The 18,832-nt window shown below is 40.7% G+C and overlaps 2 protein-coding genes across 2 annotated transcripts in view; one reads left to right on the forward strand and one right to left on the reverse strand.

Annotated features, from left to right (window-relative positions):
- Positions 1 to 2,224: 2,224 nt before the first annotated feature.
- Positions 2,225 to 8,356, reverse strand: LOC119742679 (cancer-related nucleoside-triphosphatase homolog). The gene is made up of 6 exons (XM_038218837.1): positions 8,318 to 8,356; positions 7,074 to 7,210; positions 5,941 to 6,103; positions 5,700 to 5,784; positions 3,971 to 4,174; positions 2,225 to 2,688 (listed from the first exon to the last, which is right to left on the reverse strand). The coding sequence occupies exons 2-6, from the start codon at positions 7,129 to 7,131 to the stop codon at positions 2,611 to 2,613; spliced, it is 588 nt and encodes a 195-aa protein (XP_038074765.1). The 5' UTR covers positions 7,132 to 7,210; positions 8,318 to 8,356; the 3' UTR covers positions 2,225 to 2,610.
- Positions 8,357 to 8,448: 92 nt separating this feature from the next.
- LOC119742671 (leucine-rich repeat-containing protein 57-like) overlaps positions 8,449 to 18,832 on the forward strand; it is a 46,409-nt gene continuing 36,025 nt past the window's right edge. The window contains exon 1 of the mRNA XM_038218826.1: positions 8,449 to 8,626. Within this exon, the coding sequence (XP_038074754.1) occupies positions 8,543 to 8,626 (84 nt within the window). The 5' untranslated portion in view covers positions 8,449 to 8,542. The remainder of the gene's footprint in view (positions 8,627 to 18,832) is intronic.

Raw genomic sequence — 18,832 nt, forward strand, 5'->3', positions numbered from 1 at the left:
GAGAAATGTTTTCACAGTTGTCCACGGTAACATCCAGATTATGAGATTCTGAGAATTTGGCATTGTGTGGGGTATCTGTATATGGTGTGAATTCTCCCCAATAGTTGGCCAGTGGACTCGAAACAAGATAAACTGCAATTATCATGTTACAATTTTACGTATCATTTGTGCTGAAGGGACTAAATTCAGCTTTTAAACAACTGTAATTTGATTAATTTATGGACCTCAGTTCAAGAAGTTTTCTTTTGTCCACCAATAATTTTGCCTGTAGCGTATCATTTGTATTTTGTATAAAAACCAACAACATTTTTGTACATAAGTTTGTTATGCACAAATGGATGCAGCAGTGCTGTAATATCTGAAGTTTTCACTCAAGGAAGTTTTTTTTTTAAATGAGATTGTTCAGTTTTCTGTATTTTCAACCTGGATGCACACACTTTTTTCCTGTACATGTATTTCACTCATAAGCCATTTTCACACTAGAGCCTCTCAACCCGGGTTGAACTCGACCCTGGGCGAACCCAGTGCCGCCCTGGGTTGAGTTTTGTATTTTTCAACCCCGCATCATTTCACAATTTTTTTCATGTAAACCAAGCTTATTTCGCTCAGTTACTACTGTTTTGAACCCTGGCGAGATTTTCAACCCTGGTTGAAAATCTCAACCCCGGTCTGGAGCAGAGTTGAGTTCAACCCAGGGTGAAATCAATTTCAGGGTTGATGCAGGGTTGGCACAGGTTGAACATTTTCAAGTGTGAAACACCGCGTGTTTTCAACCCTGCGTCAACCCCAGGTCAGTCCCGAGATTTCTCCAGTGTGAAAAGGCCTATAGAAGGACCCAGTAACTTGAGAAACTTTTGGGAATCTCAGTGGCATTCCAAAAGAGTTTCATTAGTTACTCCTTTTTTGTATCTTATTCTGTTTAAGACAAAATAAAAGCAAGTGTACAAATAATATTGGGGGGCATTTACACAGCAAAACTAATGTGTGTTTTCTCATTTTATGGGATTGTTTTCCATGGCGTTCAATTTCACACTGCACTGGTAACTGTGTAACATAGACCCCTTGCATGGTGGGCCCTCACTGGGGGAGGTATTTGTTATTTAAATTCAGTGAGAATGAAAGTATAAAGTGTCTACTCATGCGTATCACAGGAACTAAAAACCTGTCCTCGGATGCAAGGGGTCTTTTCTCAAACTCACGAGAGGTGCTTAGTACATTAATCTGTTGAACAGAGAAGTGCCGCATAGCAAAAAGCAGGCATCAACTTAAAATTCTTTGCCACTCATCCTGTTTATGATTGGTTCTCAATTTTTTTAAAAACCTATTTACCAAGCAATTTTTTAATTTCCCAATTTGCAGCTGTATGAGATAGGTCCTCGAAGAGTTGCATTGCTTGGCGGGATTGTCTTTAAGGCCAGTTCTTACTCCACGCAAATGCGAAGCGAAATTGAAGTCATGAAACATTCGCTACAAAATTTGCCAGAGTTACAATGTGTTAAACTCTTTGCAAAAACTGGTGATGTCACAAATTTGCGTTTGCGTTAAGAGTATGAATCGGCCTTTATGATCAGACATGTCTCTAGAAGAGGGCTAAATATTGTTTTATATAAACGACTACTTTGTGCCATTCTGAATGGAATGATGAAATTTCACTAGCTGAATAAATACAATTGTTTTGTACAAAATACTTCTGACTTTATGTTGCTTTATCTCAGTCCCTCATGTGGTTGGTATTGTACCTTAATTCCATTCTTAGATAATGTAGTGGTTTAAACTTCAGCAGCAGGATAGAAAACAGTCTGGGCCTGTCTCGATTCATATCCGGGACGAGTTCTGGACAAGTTGCGGACACTATCGGGAATAAGTTGCAGGACTCTGAACAACTTCCCTGCAATCTTCCCGCAGTGAAGTTATCAGTATTGGTGAGTCAAGCTGTTGCTAATGAACATTTCCCCGGAACATGTCCGGGACAAATGCAGAGCTTCTTCTGGACAAAGTAAATGAATCTACCCACAACTTGTTCGGAACTCGTCCCAGATATCGCATTGAGACACTGCCCTGAATTAATTGCAAAAGACTGATGGAAACCCTCACTTATGAAACATCAGGAAAAATATACCTCCAAAGTGTTCAACACGCACATTGGTTGCAAGCATGGATAGCTATCTCTAACAGTCCCGAATCCTCCAATTTTAATATGATTTTGCACACCCCCTAGGGTTAGCAGAGTTGCACTTCTGTTCAATTTTCAGAGGGTAATCAAGTAACTTTTGGAACTAGTGATCATCCAGAGATGATCCAGAGATGATCCCTCCTCATGCCTATCGCAATATTGCAGCATTATTCCTAAACTAGATTACAAAATAGAGCAACTTTGGAGTCCACTTTGATCTAAATTTTCTCAAAATCACTAGCTCAAAGTCTGTTCAAATTTGGGACCTGTCATTTTTTTGTGCACAGAACTTTCGTAAAAAAAAACAATGGTTTGATCGACGGGAAAGTTTCCCTATTTACAGGCCTGCAACTAGCAGGGCACTTTAACACCTTGATAACAATCCGGGCTAGATCTCTCATAGACTGTATCATGGTTGATGGGACTTCTGAGCCACTTCACGTTATTTGGGCTCTGGCTTGCGTCACAGTTTGAACAATCTCTGCCAGTAGATTGTTTCTGTTCTCTTTTGTTACCTGAAAAGACAAAAACACATAAAGTACTCAGTACTAGCACATATTATTGAGGCTGCCTTTTTGGTATACATGAATCAAATAGGTGAGTGACTCGGTATTTTGACCATGGAACCATGACTGCTGTGTTACCATGCGCACTGTGTACCAAAGCAAGGGCGGATCCAGGGGGGCCAAAGGGGGCCATGCCCCCCCCCCAAAAAAAACGAACCCAATTTTTTTTTTTTTTAAAGTGACCGTCGCAATAACGGCAGGCAATGAGTACACCATCATCTTTTCCTCAAAAAAAACATTGGTTACAGTGGTCAGAAATTGCACCACAGAGCATCTAAAATCAAAAAAAAATTGGGGGGGGGGCCTGTTTTGGGAGAGATTTTTTTTTTTTGGCTCCCAAAAAATTGTTCTGGATCTGCCCTTGTACCAAAGGCAAAGGTGTACAGATTTCACTCCTGGTTTTTTTCTGAGTTCATTCTTTTTACTGCTATTGAAGCATTTGAGCAGTACATTTCCAAAACGCAATATATCCCAGTGAAAAAAAGTGAAAAAGTTGCACAGTTATGAAAACTTGATGAACGTACACAGTACCAGTAAAACAGCTGTTTCTAAACTTCATTTTTCACTTTAGGCCAAAAAAAAGTCTCCGGTTTCTGGTATGCGCGCACGTCGCCATAGCCATGCGCGTCGGCAAAATGAAAAAGTTTTTTTTTCAATGTAAGATGTTGTCTAAAAACTGCCAAACTCACTGGTTTGACTGGAATCCTGCTGCTGCACAATTTTAACGTGTTTTTAGATGGGGTTACGATCGAGTTTAAGCTTTATGTGGCCTCTCTGGACTGCCATATATTTTGCACTAAATTTAGTCGGGCACCATTTGCAGTCATCAGCCGACATTTGAAGAAGAAAAAAAAGGGAAAAAAAAAAAGCCGCGGCGCCGCACCACTTTTGGGGCAAGCTCCAAACCAGAAACCGGAGACTTTTTTTTTGGCCTTACTGTATTCTGAAATTGTATTTGATGATATAACAGCTGTGAAAACTGACAACAAGGCAACAAGAAGGGGGCGGGAAAAAGGTAACAAAATGGCATTTATCACGTTCTGGAAACAAACGCTTTATATGTAGACAACACAGCTTTTGCCTGATTGTCCCTTCTACATGTAAATGGACTTCACAATGTTGGTTTATGTGAAATACAGAATAATGCCAGAAGGATGAAACTCCCTTATTTTGTGTGGATTTCTATGGACTAAGTTGATTCTATCATTAAGGCTCCACAATAGAGTCTTACCATGAATACTTTCACGTCTGTCCTACTCCGGACTTCTTCAACCAATCCCAGTGGCTTGCCTTTAGGCACAGGAATGGTGCCGAGTATCGGGCAAGCTGATTGGCTGAGAAGTCTCCGCACCAGCTGGACAAAACTCTGACTGAAAAGCTCCATCTTTCCTATTTCATCTATGACGAGGATGGATGAGGTAGACCTTCCATGCTCCTGTGATAAAAAAATACAGGTTGCCTGTTTACTCAAATTACAACTGACTTTTGTAAAACCTACCTTAATTTTAATACAGAGAGTTATATATACATGCTGGTTTACAAGGCCTGTAAACTGAACACTCTACTATCCGCTCCGTTCACAAGTACCCCTTCACCGGCAAAGAGAGTACAGTTGGGGGTGACCGAACGACGCCATCTTGCCTGACTGCAATTTGTTTCCCGTGAAGCGTAGCCACTGCGTGTACATAGTACAAATCCCCTGGTGTACGTGCGTCACACACACGGAACAGTGCGCTTCAACCAGCGAAATGTCCCGCCCATGGGACGTCGTTGCTAGGTAAAAGGGCGCCCTCTTTTGTCGGCGCACAGAGCTCATATGGTAGCGAGACGTGGACCACCGATGACTGACAAGAGCGCCACCTAAACAGCTTCTACCTGTAGTGTTTTAGATGCATTCTCCTGATCTCGTGGCAGGGTCGAATTCTAAACATCATTGTCTTGGACAAGGCCAAGATTCCAAGCATGTCCTTACTCCTGAACCAACATCGCCTGTGCTGGCTGAGCCACGTCCGCCGGATGCAAGATGGCCGCATCCCCAAAGATGTCCTCTACGGTGAGCTCACTGCCGGTTCCAGGTCAATGGGCCAGCGGGTCCTGCGCTTCAAGGATGTGCATGAAGCAGGTCGGCATAGACGTGGACACATGGGAGGCTGCTGCGACAGACTCCAGCAAATGGCGTGATGCTGTGCGGGCTGGCACTCAAGACGCCGAGGAGTGGGCCAAGCAGTGGAAGGCGAGGAGACAGGGGCGCCAAGACGATGGAGCACGCTGCACTTCCACCTGGCATCCCACCTACACCTGCAACAACTGTGGCCAGGAGTGTCTCTATCGCATTGGTTTGTTCAGCCCAGTCGCTCCTGCACAAATGTGACCGGCTCCACAAAAAAGGGGCATTAAGTCGCACTGTGCATTATTATGTAATGGCCTGCCCACCATTGAGGGGGTAAACATTTTGTCAAAATGTGATTTTAATTTTTTGTCATGAATGACATCTTTATTACCTACAGTTTCAGGGTTCATTCACAGAAATGATGATTTTGATGAATAAAGTGGATAAAACAACCATTTTGTGTGCATCTTTCTGTTGCTCTACATCAAAGCCAGCTATTTCAAAGCCTGTTTTCTCAGTTGTGTAATTTGAACTCCAAGGAAGTAATTCATATGCAAATATGTCATATCTCCAGAACGGGAGAGACTATATAGCTCTATTATATACCAAATGAAAGCTTACATTGTGGGCTTTCCAACAATAACTCAATTTCACTTTTTTGCGACATAATACCCTTTTTTGTGGAGCCGGTCACAAATGACTAATTTCCCGACGCACATACCATCGTCTTCGGAGACGGAACGGAGCCTACTAATACTGGTGGATACGTGCGCTTTATAAACAAACATTATATGATTGATTTTCCTAATTTCTCCTATTGCAAATTACAACTGACATTTGTGAAACCTACCTTTACAGAGAGTTCTGGAAGAGCAAGACTTTCAAAGGAGACCAGGTCTACAGTATACTGGCCGACAGCGGGTCCCCTTCCCTGCCTGTGTAACAGCAATATTGTTTGCATTATTATTGTAAGTTCATGCATTATAATGAGGCATACCAACTGATATTCCACTCACAAATTTATCACATCACAATTAAGCCTTTTATAGTAAACAAAGAAATTATTTTACTTCAACACCAAATGTTCTCACCCAACTCTAGCCAGAGGCCCTCTGCGTCCACTCAATGTGATAACATCAAAACCGGTCCTCTTACCGCCAGCTCGCGCCTCTTCTGTGTAGAACCCATGCAAGTTTAGAGAGCTCTGCCGAAGTTGCTCTATGGCTTTGTGTATTAGGGTGGTCTTACCGACACCTAGAAATGCATGAAACAATATGGTTTGGTTTGAATTCAAACATTTTACAAAGTTAAAGCAAAAGTTTTTACTTACAAGGCCTCAACTTTTCACGATCTAGTCTGTTCTTTTGGTGGTTAATTTTTTGAATGTGTAAAATAAATTGTAATGCTTATAGCAATTTCCATCGTAACAACAATTTAAAAGCGCTTTACAATTATTCCCCGGTTCATCAGGCCACGAGACCACGCGGCAGGGCACATTCGGTCCTCTAACCTCACAGGTATACTCCTGGGTTGAGGGAGGCAATTGTAGTTAGGTGTCTTGCCCAAGGGCACAAACACCATGTTTCTGGCAGGGTTCAAACCCATGCACCATCGTACACGAGTCAAACAACGTAACCACTGGACCATGACATTCTACAATAAAAATCACTTATAAAAATCAATATCCTCTCCAAGTTGCCGGCCATATGTTGTGTCCTTCGGCAAGCCACTTCACCCCCACTTGCCTCTCTCCACCCAGGAGTACAAATGGGTACCGGCATTAGCTGGGGAGTAACCTGCGATGGACTGGCATCCCATCCAGGGGGAATAGAATTAGAAATACTCTCAGTCGTTTCATGCTAAGGAAACTGGGGATAAACGCTGTTCTGATGGGCCACATGCACAGACTTCACTATAAGTAGTAACGATGTAGGTTTTTTCAATTAAAGCTGTACTGGTATGGCAAAGGCCCAAATAATTGTTGGGACATTACCAACAAGAATTTGGATCGTCTAAACTAAGTTGAACGCTTCTTCATTTAACAAGTTCAATCTTGCATTTGATAATAAATGAGGGTCCCTAATGAAAGAGAACTACATGTTTGGTAGCAAGTACAAATTTGACCATTTTACAAGACTACTGTGTACACGGGTGCCTTGTACTCGAAGAAGAAATTTTACAGTTGAAATTACTGTTGAATGGTTAAAATTGCAACTTTTGATACCTGGAGAACCAGTGAGAAATACATGACGAATGCAAGGGGCTGAAGATGATGTTGCCATGACAACTGTCTCATCTTATGCAAGATGACCAACAATCAAACGATGACCAGTACCCGTTGGCAAGGTCTGTTCCAAAACTCTGCGGATAAATAAAATTTAAAAATGAGAAAATGTTAATAAATGTTCTCCCACTTTTACTCTCAACGAAAAAAATAGCCGGGCTATAGGCTAGAAAGTCGCTCGTACCCCCCGCCCTGCAAACAGGGCGTTTGTAAGGGCTGATGAGCTTCACAGAATCTTGTGAAGGAAGTACAGATTGACCTTCGCATGCAGCTAGCGCGCGCTACGCATGATGGGCACCGGAAGCTAGTTCTACGTCACAGGTCACGCAAATCTATCCAATGAGAGCTAAAACGACGTCAGCCCTGACCAGCGTCCTGTTTGCAGGGCGGGGGGTACGAGCGTGCACGTGTCACTTGTCAATGGAACTATACTTTCCTTTAAATAAATTCTGTGGAGCCACTGGCCATCACTAATTTTTCCCTTCAGTGACCTATCAGTCATCAGAAAGTGATATATGTCCTAAAAAAGTCGAATTTAGCAGGGCAAACATTGAAGTTACTGAGAAAACACTTAGACATTTTCAGACCAGTCTCATACTGTGCACAGGGTGTCAAGTGGAGGGAATCTTTCTTTAATTACTTCAATAAAATGTATGATTTTAATACCAAAAAAAAGTTACATTTCGGGAAACAAAAAATGGGGTTCTCATGGAGAAATTCAACCCGTGTCATATTTCACTTAAAAACGAGCATCTATCCTGTACAAACAACCCAACCACTATGGCACTAATTCAGGCAAAAGGATTCGAAATGTTTATTTTGCAAAAAGAAATGGTATCCAAATAACTGCAGTTATGCCTGCCGTAAGTATCTCAAATTTCTGATACATCTCTCCTCTTACCCCGTCCCATCCCCCCGCCCCCTCCCATCTCCAGCATACTGGACAGTTCTTTTGTGCAAGGCTTAGTTTAAAAAAAAAAAGGCACGAAAGTTGAAGATTTCACTCAATCACTCATGCATCATTTTCCAACTTGGACTATTAATATTCGACCAAGAAAATCATTGAATGATTATATTAAGCATGGAGCCACATAGGGCCGAAGTCAAAGATCTTTGAAGCAAGTAGTTTTCTTCTGCAAAAAGCTTAATAAGACTTTAAGAGTATATATTATTTGCAAACTAACGAACTACGACACCGCTAATGAAACTACACTCTACAGTGTTTTGATCGTCACAACGCCACGTGGCGGAAGTGACGTAACTAAATGACCCAAAGACCATTGACCGCCTGTGACCTGTCAACAAACAAATGAAAAGACAGGCAGCACTCCCAGCAGGATCCAGCTTGTTTACGTTTTCTGTTGCAGTCTTGTTGATGAAATTTTTGCTTTGAAAACGACACGGGAACAATGGGACAAAGTTCAATTAAGCCTCACATCGAGAGAGCTGAAAAATCTGGCGTTTGTCAACTTGCAAACATGAGTTTGTCGGAGGTAAGATTGTGGCTGTGTTGGTTGAAATGAATTGAATGTCATGAATGTGCACGTATTTCCGACATGTCATCCAGATCTGTTGCTTTGCACTTTGACTGAGAGAACGATTTCGTTCTTGTATGTTCTTATTGTTGTCTTAAGTTCACTGACATGACTGAAACATTTCTAGTTACTAATTTGGGGAGAAAACATCTAGGCACATTGAACTTTTGGATTAAATCAACAATGTTTCATGAATCATTGAATGTCAAGCTTGGTGGTGGGGGTGGGGGGTGGGTGGGTGTGGTTTGCATGGCCATGGCTGGAGAGGAAACTTGGGGAATCCTGTGTACTTTACACTTACAGGCCCCGCTCTTGTTTGAGCTCTTATGCCTATTTATCATTTCAAATTGATTTCTGCAACGCAACCTGAAGCATTCTTCTTTTAATTCTATGACGGTCTATTCCCCAATTAGTAGGCTATTTTTGTTGTTATAATTTTGAAAAGTGAAAATGGGACCTGCCATGGCATAATGAGGAATTACTCCCAAATCCTTGACTTTTGGAGTTATTGTATACCATAAGCTGTTTCGCGGAAACCACCATCTTGCTTGAAATCGTGATTGCACAATGGCTCGGGGCCGGGGGAGGGGGGGGGGGGGGGCTCACATGATCCAGACTGAAAATCTGTAACATAAAGGCATAGGGAGCTAAGAGCTGTTCTGAAAAACATCTCTCTTTTTCATTTGAAAAGAACACAATTTTGGATACAGAGTTTTAACAAATAATAAATGGGACATTAAGCTGTCTATGGGTACAAAAGTTATCAAAAAATACCTCACATGCAAATGTACCGAGCTCAAAAAGGGAAAACAATTTGATCGCGAAAGTGAGGATTTTGTTCTCTTATTGGTCTAAAATCACCAAAACCTGAAGTCAGTGTTGATAGGAATGTTGTAGAAAAAGAGCAAGGGTTTGATTATTTGAGGGAAATTAAGGTCACGTGAAAAAGTGAAGCAGTTTTTTGTCCCCGCCCGCTTCCTTTTTTCCCGGCCGCCTCCCCCTCTTTTTTTTCTTTTTTCTAATTCATACATTTGCAATATATTTTTCAAATATGTTGTCAAAAGGAATCTAAGACACACATTGCCAGCTTCCAATACCAGTAGCTTCATACCCATCACTACCAATAAAAACTGTTATAAATTTGCATTCATCCCTTGCACGATCGTCGATTTGAACGCTTTACCAGAAACCATCATTGCAATCCAAGACAAGAAGAATTTTCAAGGAAGCAGTACACAACTACCTAAGCCAGCAAAACAAATAACTCATCACTCTCTCCGCAATTTCATCAAGCGCACCGAACCCTGCCCGGTTGGCCCCTATATTTAGGGGTGTTGGGCAGTATTACATCAAGACAAGACAAGAAGACAAGATTGTCTTTTTATTTGCTTCCAACAAAATTGAAGCTACATGTATAGAAAGGGTTTATGGATCCTTTGGACACAATTTTGTATCAGCAAAAAAGGCGAGAAACTTGAAGAATCCATCCACCATAGTGGGAAATCCGCCATCTTTGGGGGAAAAAAGTAGTAAAAGAAGCGCCCGCCTCCTTCAGTTTAAAAAAAGGGATGGACGAGAAACTACTTATTGATTTACTCGACCTAAGAGGTAGAACTGTGCTTAACAGGGCAATCATGACAAAATTCAAAACACAAATGAAGATGCACAAAACCGTGTTGATTTTAAGAAGACATTCTCAAAATCTCCACTAAAATGTCTCCGATTGTAGACATCTAGGGATGCCGCTTAAAATTCTGTGGTATTCAACGGGGGAGTGGATTTCCTAATCAAAAGTGAAGTTGTAAAAGAGTGTATTTTTGAAAGCAGTACAGGGGGAGTAAAAAAAATTAAACCCAAGTGGCGGGACAAATTTTTAAATGAAGTTTTGCCTGTGGCACTTTCAAAATCTAGGATATGAAAGCCCAATCAATGAGCTTTCTTTTTAATAGTACAAGAATCATTCAAATCACGTGTACTTTTTAAGTTACTGAATTTTGAACACAAACACCGTTTGTTCTGTCAACGGATCACAAAAAAAGTAAGTGTTCTTTCAGCAAAACAAAAACAATTCTCATAGGGATGCATGTGAATTGATTTCATTTTGATGAAAGAACACTTACCTTTTAGTTAGAATACTCAATGTCACACAGTTGTATCATTTAGTGTGGACAGACCCTTGTACATTGTACTATAATTTTATTTGACTGGATATTTTGTACATTATTTTTTCAACTCGGAGACTTTGGAGTTCTTAGAAAAAAAAACAACCAAGCGTTTATACTGAATCAGAGCTGAGAGCATAGATTGATGTGTTTGCTGCCCTCTGTTGAGGAAATATAATTAACACAATGTTCTTGTACAACACCTGCTCTCATTTAGCACTCTATGCAGGTTTTTTAATTGGACACACATAACCATAATGTACAAAAAGTTGGTGCAGACTTTCATTTGTTTCGTTTCACACTCAGATACATGTGTTGGGCAAAAAGTAATGAAATATCACAGACACGGCTGCCACTGTACCTGTCTCGTGCTAGCTTTTGGCCTGTTTGGGGCAAATGAAGAAGAATATTTTGAAGAGTGCCTCCTTGACCGAGAAAGAGTGACTTGTGATGACTTGTGATTGACTTGTGATGGACTTGTGATGACTTGTGATGACTTGTGACTGACTTGTGATGACTTGTGATTGACTTGTGATGGACTTGTGATGACTTGTGATGACTTGTGATGACTTGTGACTGACTTGTGATGACTTGTGATTGACTTATGATGGACTTGTCACGGACTTGTGATGACTTGTGATTGTGACTGCAATGACTTGTGATTCACTCGATTACATTTCTGATCTCTGTTATATTCTGGTCTTTCTGTGGCTTTTACCCGGTACATGTTGGTCATCATTTAAATTTAAGGTCCAAAGTGTGACATTTTTCCTGTCCTTGTTACCTTGGTACTTTGTAATAATGTTTTATTTGTTGGGTGGGTAGTTTTCAGCTATTCATAATTACTCTTGGAAGATGACTGCATTAAGGAGTACATCTGATGCATCAGAACTTTTTGGTTATTTTGGTGGGTTAATTTGTTCATTCACCACTACTCCCTGTTTTTTTTTTTTTTTAAGAACTAGCCTGAATTCACAACAAACCTTCAGAATAGTCCAGTGATAACAGTTTATCTTTGTAAATGAAACGAATGTCGAGCACCAAAGCATCAAAGCAGCGGCTTGGTGCTGCTGTTCAAACAAACAAAATATACAATATACTGCAAAGCCAAGCAATTCTTTCATTAATCATGTGACCTTGACCTAAAATATAACTAGTCCTTTCTGGGATCTCTTGGGAGAATTTCAGAGACAGAATTCATATGCAGTACTCTGTGCAAAGTGGATGCATCATTCATCCAGCTGATTGAATGTGTATAGTTGTTAGGTTTTTCTCTGGTGTAAAGAAAAAACTAGCCAAGCCCACTAAAACCGATCCCAAACCAGTCTAAGTCACTTAAAGTCAGAGTGCTCAAAATTCTGTTCAATAGATTCACAACATTTGGCTATTTACTTGAAGTCTTTACTGGCTTCGGTCTCCACAATGGGCCGGATTTAGGCCAATCATTGGAATTATGGGGTAATCCTATACGATAGCACTGCCTGGCCCTCTTCACAGGCTTACAACCAGTCTAAATCACAAATAACAGTCAGTCAGTCAGTCAGTTGGTCTGTCGGGAGGGGGGGAGTCAGTTAGTCAATCAGTGAGATAGGTACAAAGAGGACATTTGGCTGGCCCTCTGGGACCAGCAATATGTACATGTACACAAAGTTGTTTTGGTCGCTTTGACCCAACATCGTCATCCCCGTGCCAGTAATCCTTGAACCCCACCTGCGCGCCACCTTCCCAATTTCGTTTCCAAAATCACCCTCACCACCCACTTTGCTGAAAAAAAATCTGAGATCCGGATCCCAGCATGCATTGCCTTGAAGGCTTTACAGACACCACTAACTAGACAAGAGGGAGAAGGCCTCTAGTGCCGGTACATCACGGATTGGTTAGCTCAGCCTGTGGACAGTTCGTGCTCAGACCCTTCCTGAGCTGACTTGTTTATGTACAGAAATGAAAACAGAGCCCTGGCCACCAGCGCAGTGTTTGTTGATTTGGTTGCAGATTATTATTATGATATTTTTTTTTTCTTATAATCTCGGAGGCAAGTTGTGTTGTCCACAAGAAAGTGTCTTGCCTTCTCTTCTGTCATCGTTGCGAAATGTTTTGTTTTTTGTTTTTTTCAAGTTTTTGGTCATCACCTCTGGCATATGATGTCAACAGTCACAGACTCTGGAGTATTCAGACTGAAGGCATAAAAGGTTTAAATTTCAAAAACTTGTTTAAAGTTCTCTCAAAAGAAAAGAAACATGTTATGTTTTGGAATAATTATAAATATGTGTACATTTAAAGGTAATATACAGCATTTGCTTTTGCTGTAATTTTTAGAAATGGATGGATTTGGGGGTTAGTATTTTATGACAAATGTTGTTACACGGAAGTTTTGTGTTCATAGTTGCTGTAAAAACCAAGAAAAAATGCTGCTCTTGTAGTCTGGTTCCCTTACCCTACTGCAGACAAAACGGACCAATTTATAGACATTAGGGAATTGTCAGGTCAGGGAACCACACAAGCTGGCTTGCACCCGCTCACAGATGTGTAACTGTGGATTAACTAACTTTGGTAAATTGGGGGCAGTTTTTGTTGTTGAAAAAAGTCAGTTTTTCCAGTGATGGACAGCCGACCATTGTTGGAAATTGATATACAAATTCCACATTTCTTGAAAATGACAGCACATCAGGTGCCATGGTTACACAGGATGCTTGAGACTGTCATTCAATTACAGTCAAGTAAGCTATTTCATAATTATTTGTAAATTTTGGTTTTTGATGTTTACTAATGTTGTATTACCTTTAAACACAGTGAAACTTTTTTGGTTGGATGAGCCTTGTTCACAATGTGTCCCAATTCCCACTCCAAATCTTTCATCATCATCATCTTTTCCAACTCACCACTTCCTCTTAAAGGTGTGAGTTTGACCAGTAGAGCAATACAGTACAAAAGATTAAAAACCTTCCCTCTATGGTTGGTAAATTCAACAAAGCCATCCCAGCAGTCAAAATCAATCCAGTGACTGGTTTTAACAGTTTGGTGCCCCTGCCTACAAAACGCATGATTGACTAGCTGTGACTGTTTATGTAACTTGACATGTAGAACTTTACATTTAGGAGATCAAATGATAAGGCAGCTGTTACTTGCTTTTGTCTGGTGATGGAATTTGACAGTCACAATGCCTACATGAACTATGATCTGACTGTTGCTGACTAGCCTGTATACGCGTAAGTTATGGGAGGGAGGATAGAATTTTTGACTATCTGTGACTGATCAAAGATTTAAGTTAAAACAATTTTTCAATCTTATTTATTATTTATTTTAAACAGATGCTTGACCCTAGATACCATCCTTATTAATTCAGACCAAATCGTGGTTAACATTAGAGCACAGTCATTTACCTTTTACTTTACAAGTTAAGGTGAGCTTGTGAGCTGTGCAGACTCACGGCAAGCTGGTTTTCGTGCGGTCTGCAAAGCCTCTTCAGCCCAAACCTACATGTAAGCCCCCAAACCAATAGGAAGCTATAAATCATCACAAGTTTTCTAGTCCCGCCCATATTTAGAGAGAAGGTTGTTCCTCAGTGGTAAACCATAATGAGATTGCAAGTGTGTCACGGTCTCCCCTGAATTTATGAAAGACTTAGTTGCATGATTTGTGATCACTTTATTCGGGGCTTCTTGAGTTTATCACACAAGGCATTCCTCTTAAAGTCATACCTACAATGTATGTCAGTCCGTCTGTTAATTAAAGAGTTGTTCTTCCTCCAACTTGAGCCCATTCTACCGCCGAGCCGAACTTACTTGAAATGAGTGCGGCTATAGCTTGTCTACAGCACGGCAATTGCTCTAAACGCCGAACTTAGTTGTCAAACCTTAATGCATCTGGAGTAACTGGCCAGGTTAAGGCCGTTTAATGAACTTTAAAGTTTCAGTGCGATGTACGAAAAACAATACTCACTTTTAGAATCTGCCACTTTCGATTTGGCGTCCTCCAATGTCGATACAGCGCTGGAGACGGTGGCGGAAGGTGTATGCTGCGGCCGAAAGCTTCTGAAGGAATGCAGGATCACCCCTGATATTATTGCACACCTCCTCTGTCGTTCGGTGCAACACACAATCGAGGAGATGTGCAATGACATCAGGGGTTATTCTGCAATCCTTCAGAAGCTTTCGGCTGCAACACGCACCTTCCACCACCGTCTCCAGCACTGTATAGACATTCCGAAAGTGAGTATTTTTTGTCATGCCTTGTTTACATGATCTGAAATTTTGGTTTAATTCCATTGGTAAACAACAGAGCTATTTAGGAACAAAAGTAAGCCGTGTTTTTGGTTTTTTGACACGTAGTACCGGTACATATTCTCAGAATTTCCTGGGTAGCATTGCCAAAGTTCCCAAGACTAGATTTGATTCATCTTAGCCACCTATATAACCACCAACTGTAGCCACCTCTACCGCCACAGCATCTTGGAAGTGCTAGTCAGGGACTGGCTGTAGGCTTATTAGGTACCTAACACCAGTCTTGGACCCAGACTGCCTCCCACAGCAAGTTATTGTATGACTAACATCATCACTGGCCCCCAAGTTTTGTTTATAAATACACTCAGGATTGAATATTATTACCAGGAAAAGTGCAAGTAACATGACTGGAGGCACCGGAGGGCGTGGGGGAAACAGCCATGATGGACTGATTAGTCCTATGACAGGCTGTCGGTCAGACAGGAACTGCGGGAAGGACAGACCTGTTGAACTACACGCACACACTTTGGAGAGAGAGAAAAAAAAAGCCGAAATCTTGGATTAGAAGTGCCTGTACCTGTACATGCACAGTCACAGCCCTACTCCCACTCCCCCGACCCCCAGTGGAACCGGTGCAGATCTGAACATTTTTAGTGATAGCGGGGTTTATCTTAATCATGTCCTGATATGTCCCAGTAGTGCCAATACACGCACATGTACCAGCAAGTCACAGTAAAGCTGTCGTTGGCAGCGAAATCCAGTTTTACCTTCTGAAAAAGTTAACAACTGCAAATTTTAGAGTTATTATATTCTCCGTAGTTTTGATTTACTTTTTCCAACGCATGTTTTTCTTTGGTTGTCCATGCATTGGAGTGTTACAGTGAACGTACTTTAAACGTTTTATCAGTGAGATTGGTTCTTTGAATGTACAGTATCCTTGCTTTTTAAAGTAAAAAGTGACTTTAAAAAAAAAAAATCAACAATGCAGTTCCAACAGGGTGCAATTTTTAAAAGATACCTTTCATTAAGTAGTTCGTCAAAGTAACCAGAAAATGGACATTACTTAGGCTGGATTCAAAAGGGAAAAGAGAAATTGAAAATTCTTTCCAGACTTCAAAGTCGGAATTTAAGTGGTGACATTACTTTTTTAAGGTGAAATTAATGATGTTACAATAAATAAAGACACACCCCTCCCCCCAAAAAAATAGAAAATAAATAAGTTCAAGGATTTTTTTCTTAAGGAAAATTATACATACTTGCTTATTATTATTAAAAGTATAATAATACCGGACAGCGCACGTATCTACCAACAGTTATGTAGGTACTCAAGGCGCTGGTAATTATGTCTATTTTTAAAGACAGGTAAATGAAGTTTATGAGAAATATGAGACCCTTTATTACAAAGGGTATACAAGGTGCTGCAGGGCATATTGCAGCCACTACCAGAAACATCGTGGCAAACCCCTTCTCTTAGCGAAACGTGTTACTGGGTTCTTTAACGTGCATTACACAACACATGGGACCTATGGCTTTACGTCCCATCCAAAGGACGAAGCAATCATTGTAAAGTACCTTGCTCAATAGCACAAGCACCATCTTCCCCGTCGGGATTCGAACCCACGTACCACGGCACACGAGTCGAACACCGTAACCATTGGACCACAGCACCCCACAAATTGTTCAAATTGTTATTATTGAAAAACAACCTTTACAGATTTAAGACATACTTCCGATATGACTAAATTGTTAATTATAGAGTTTTTATTATTATCGGGGGATCGTTAGCTTTCCAGACTGTCTGAGCAGACAGGTTGACCTACTGCCAAAACTATTTGATAAACACCAGTGACAGGAAGTTGCTCTTTGTGATGTCCTCAAGAAATATGCCAAGTATGGGATTGATATTGGTGGGGTGTGTGCAGATACCGTATACAGGGCCTTATCAGTCCCACAGCAATTGGGTCAAAGTCATGGCTAGCCCACCGCTTCCTCTTGTTTTATAAGGTTAGCCTGTGGGATGATTACTTTGCGATAGCGACTTCCAAGCAAATGAAAAAAAAAATGAACTTTGGTCGTAAATACCGGTATGTACACAACCACAAGCACAGTGTTTTGTCTTGTCCGGATATGTTTTTTTTTTTATGAATGGGTTTGCACTTTTTGCAGCGATTTCACGTTTTCCTAATTACATCCATTAGTTATAGGGAACCACCATGGGCGTCGCAAGGATTTTTTCGGGGGGGGGGGGACCAAAGCACATTTTTTTCTCAAAAAACCTTGTGCTTTCTCTAGCATATTCTCAATTTATCATTTATTTCGAGGGTTGGCGGAGGACATTTATCCACCCCACCCCAAAGATCCCAAATCAATTGTATCTGGTACTTCTGTGTTGTTACACTGTAAAAAAAGTTGGGTCAAAATGGGTTGACAATTCGACCAATGCTGGTCGAATTATCGACTGCCTACACTCTTGGGCAAATTCTTCCCGATAGTTTGACAGTTTTTAGCCAATTCAACCCAATGTGAGGTAATTTCATACCAATGCTGGGTAAATTATATTGCCCAACAGTGTTTTATCCAACCTTTTTACAGCACTTGTAGAATTACTAGCAATATATAAGAACTGAATTCTAGAGATGTTTACTTTGAATATATTTTATTATCATGAAGCCAAGTCCTATGGCCAACGCCAGATGTTAAAAATTTGAGAAAAGTTTGAGATTTATAGTATACATATTTAATAAGTGAAAATCAGTAAAAGTTAACAGAGAGATATAAAACTTACATTGTACCTAGGAAAAAAAATGGAGGGGAAATACAGCCAGGCTTAGGCCAAAAAAAAAAGTCTCCGGTTTCTGGTATGCGCGTGCGTCGCCGTAGCCATGCGCGTCGGCAAAATGAAAAAGTTTTTTTTTTAATGAAAGATGATGTCTCAAAACCGCCAAACTCACTGGTTTGACTGGAATTCTGCTGCTGCGCCTTTTCTACGTGTTTTTAGATGGGGTTATGATCGAGAATAAGCTTTATGTGGCCTCTCTGGACTCCCATATATTTGCACTAAGTTTAGTCGGGCACCATTTGCAGTCATCAGCCGACATTTGAAGCAAAAAAGTCGGGTAAAAAAAAAAAAAGCCGCGTCGCCGCACCACTTTTTGGACAAGCTCCATACCAGAAACCGGAGATTTTTTTTTTTGGCCTTATCTTAAGTTGTTTTTATTCACGAGAAGTAAACTTTTGCAATTAATGCTTTACTACTTTATCCAGCTGTCCACATTTGATTTATTGCCACTGTTGAAAAACTGTTTCACAAAGTGTATAAATCAAGCTGTGAACCACAGGAGATGAAATTTGGCCTAGATATTAAACCTAATTGTGCTGCTGATGAGATTGCCCCCATCAAAAAAAAAATATCCACACCTCAAGTATGCAAATACAAAGTGTATTTAGTTTACATTGTGTTTGAAGCCATAAATTTTGCACAATAAATTTTCCACTAGTACCATAAAACCACAAGGGGCTGAGTTAATCCAGCGCAGACTTGGCGCTGAGTGCCTTACACTTTCGTCAATCAACTCACAGATTGCTCAACCACAAAACCCACACCTCTCTCTTGTTGCCAATTGACAGGGAGTTCTTCTCACTTGTCCTGATCCAAATCAGGTGTGACACCTTTGGAAAATCTACCTAATTATCACCCGTATTTTATTTTAAGGTTGTTTCAGGGAAATGTTTTTCGCTTCCGTTTGCCTTTTTGATTGTTGTCTGCTTTTTGTAAAAAAAGT

The sequence above is a fragment of the Patiria miniata genome, unplaced genomic scaffold, assembly GCF_015706575.1.
Source record: "Patiria miniata isolate m_02_andy unplaced genomic scaffold, ASM1570657v1 HiC_scaffold_11, whole genome shotgun sequence".
In the NCBI taxonomy this organism is placed as follows: Eukaryota; Metazoa; Echinodermata; class Asteroidea; order Valvatida; family Asterinidae; genus Patiria; species Patiria miniata.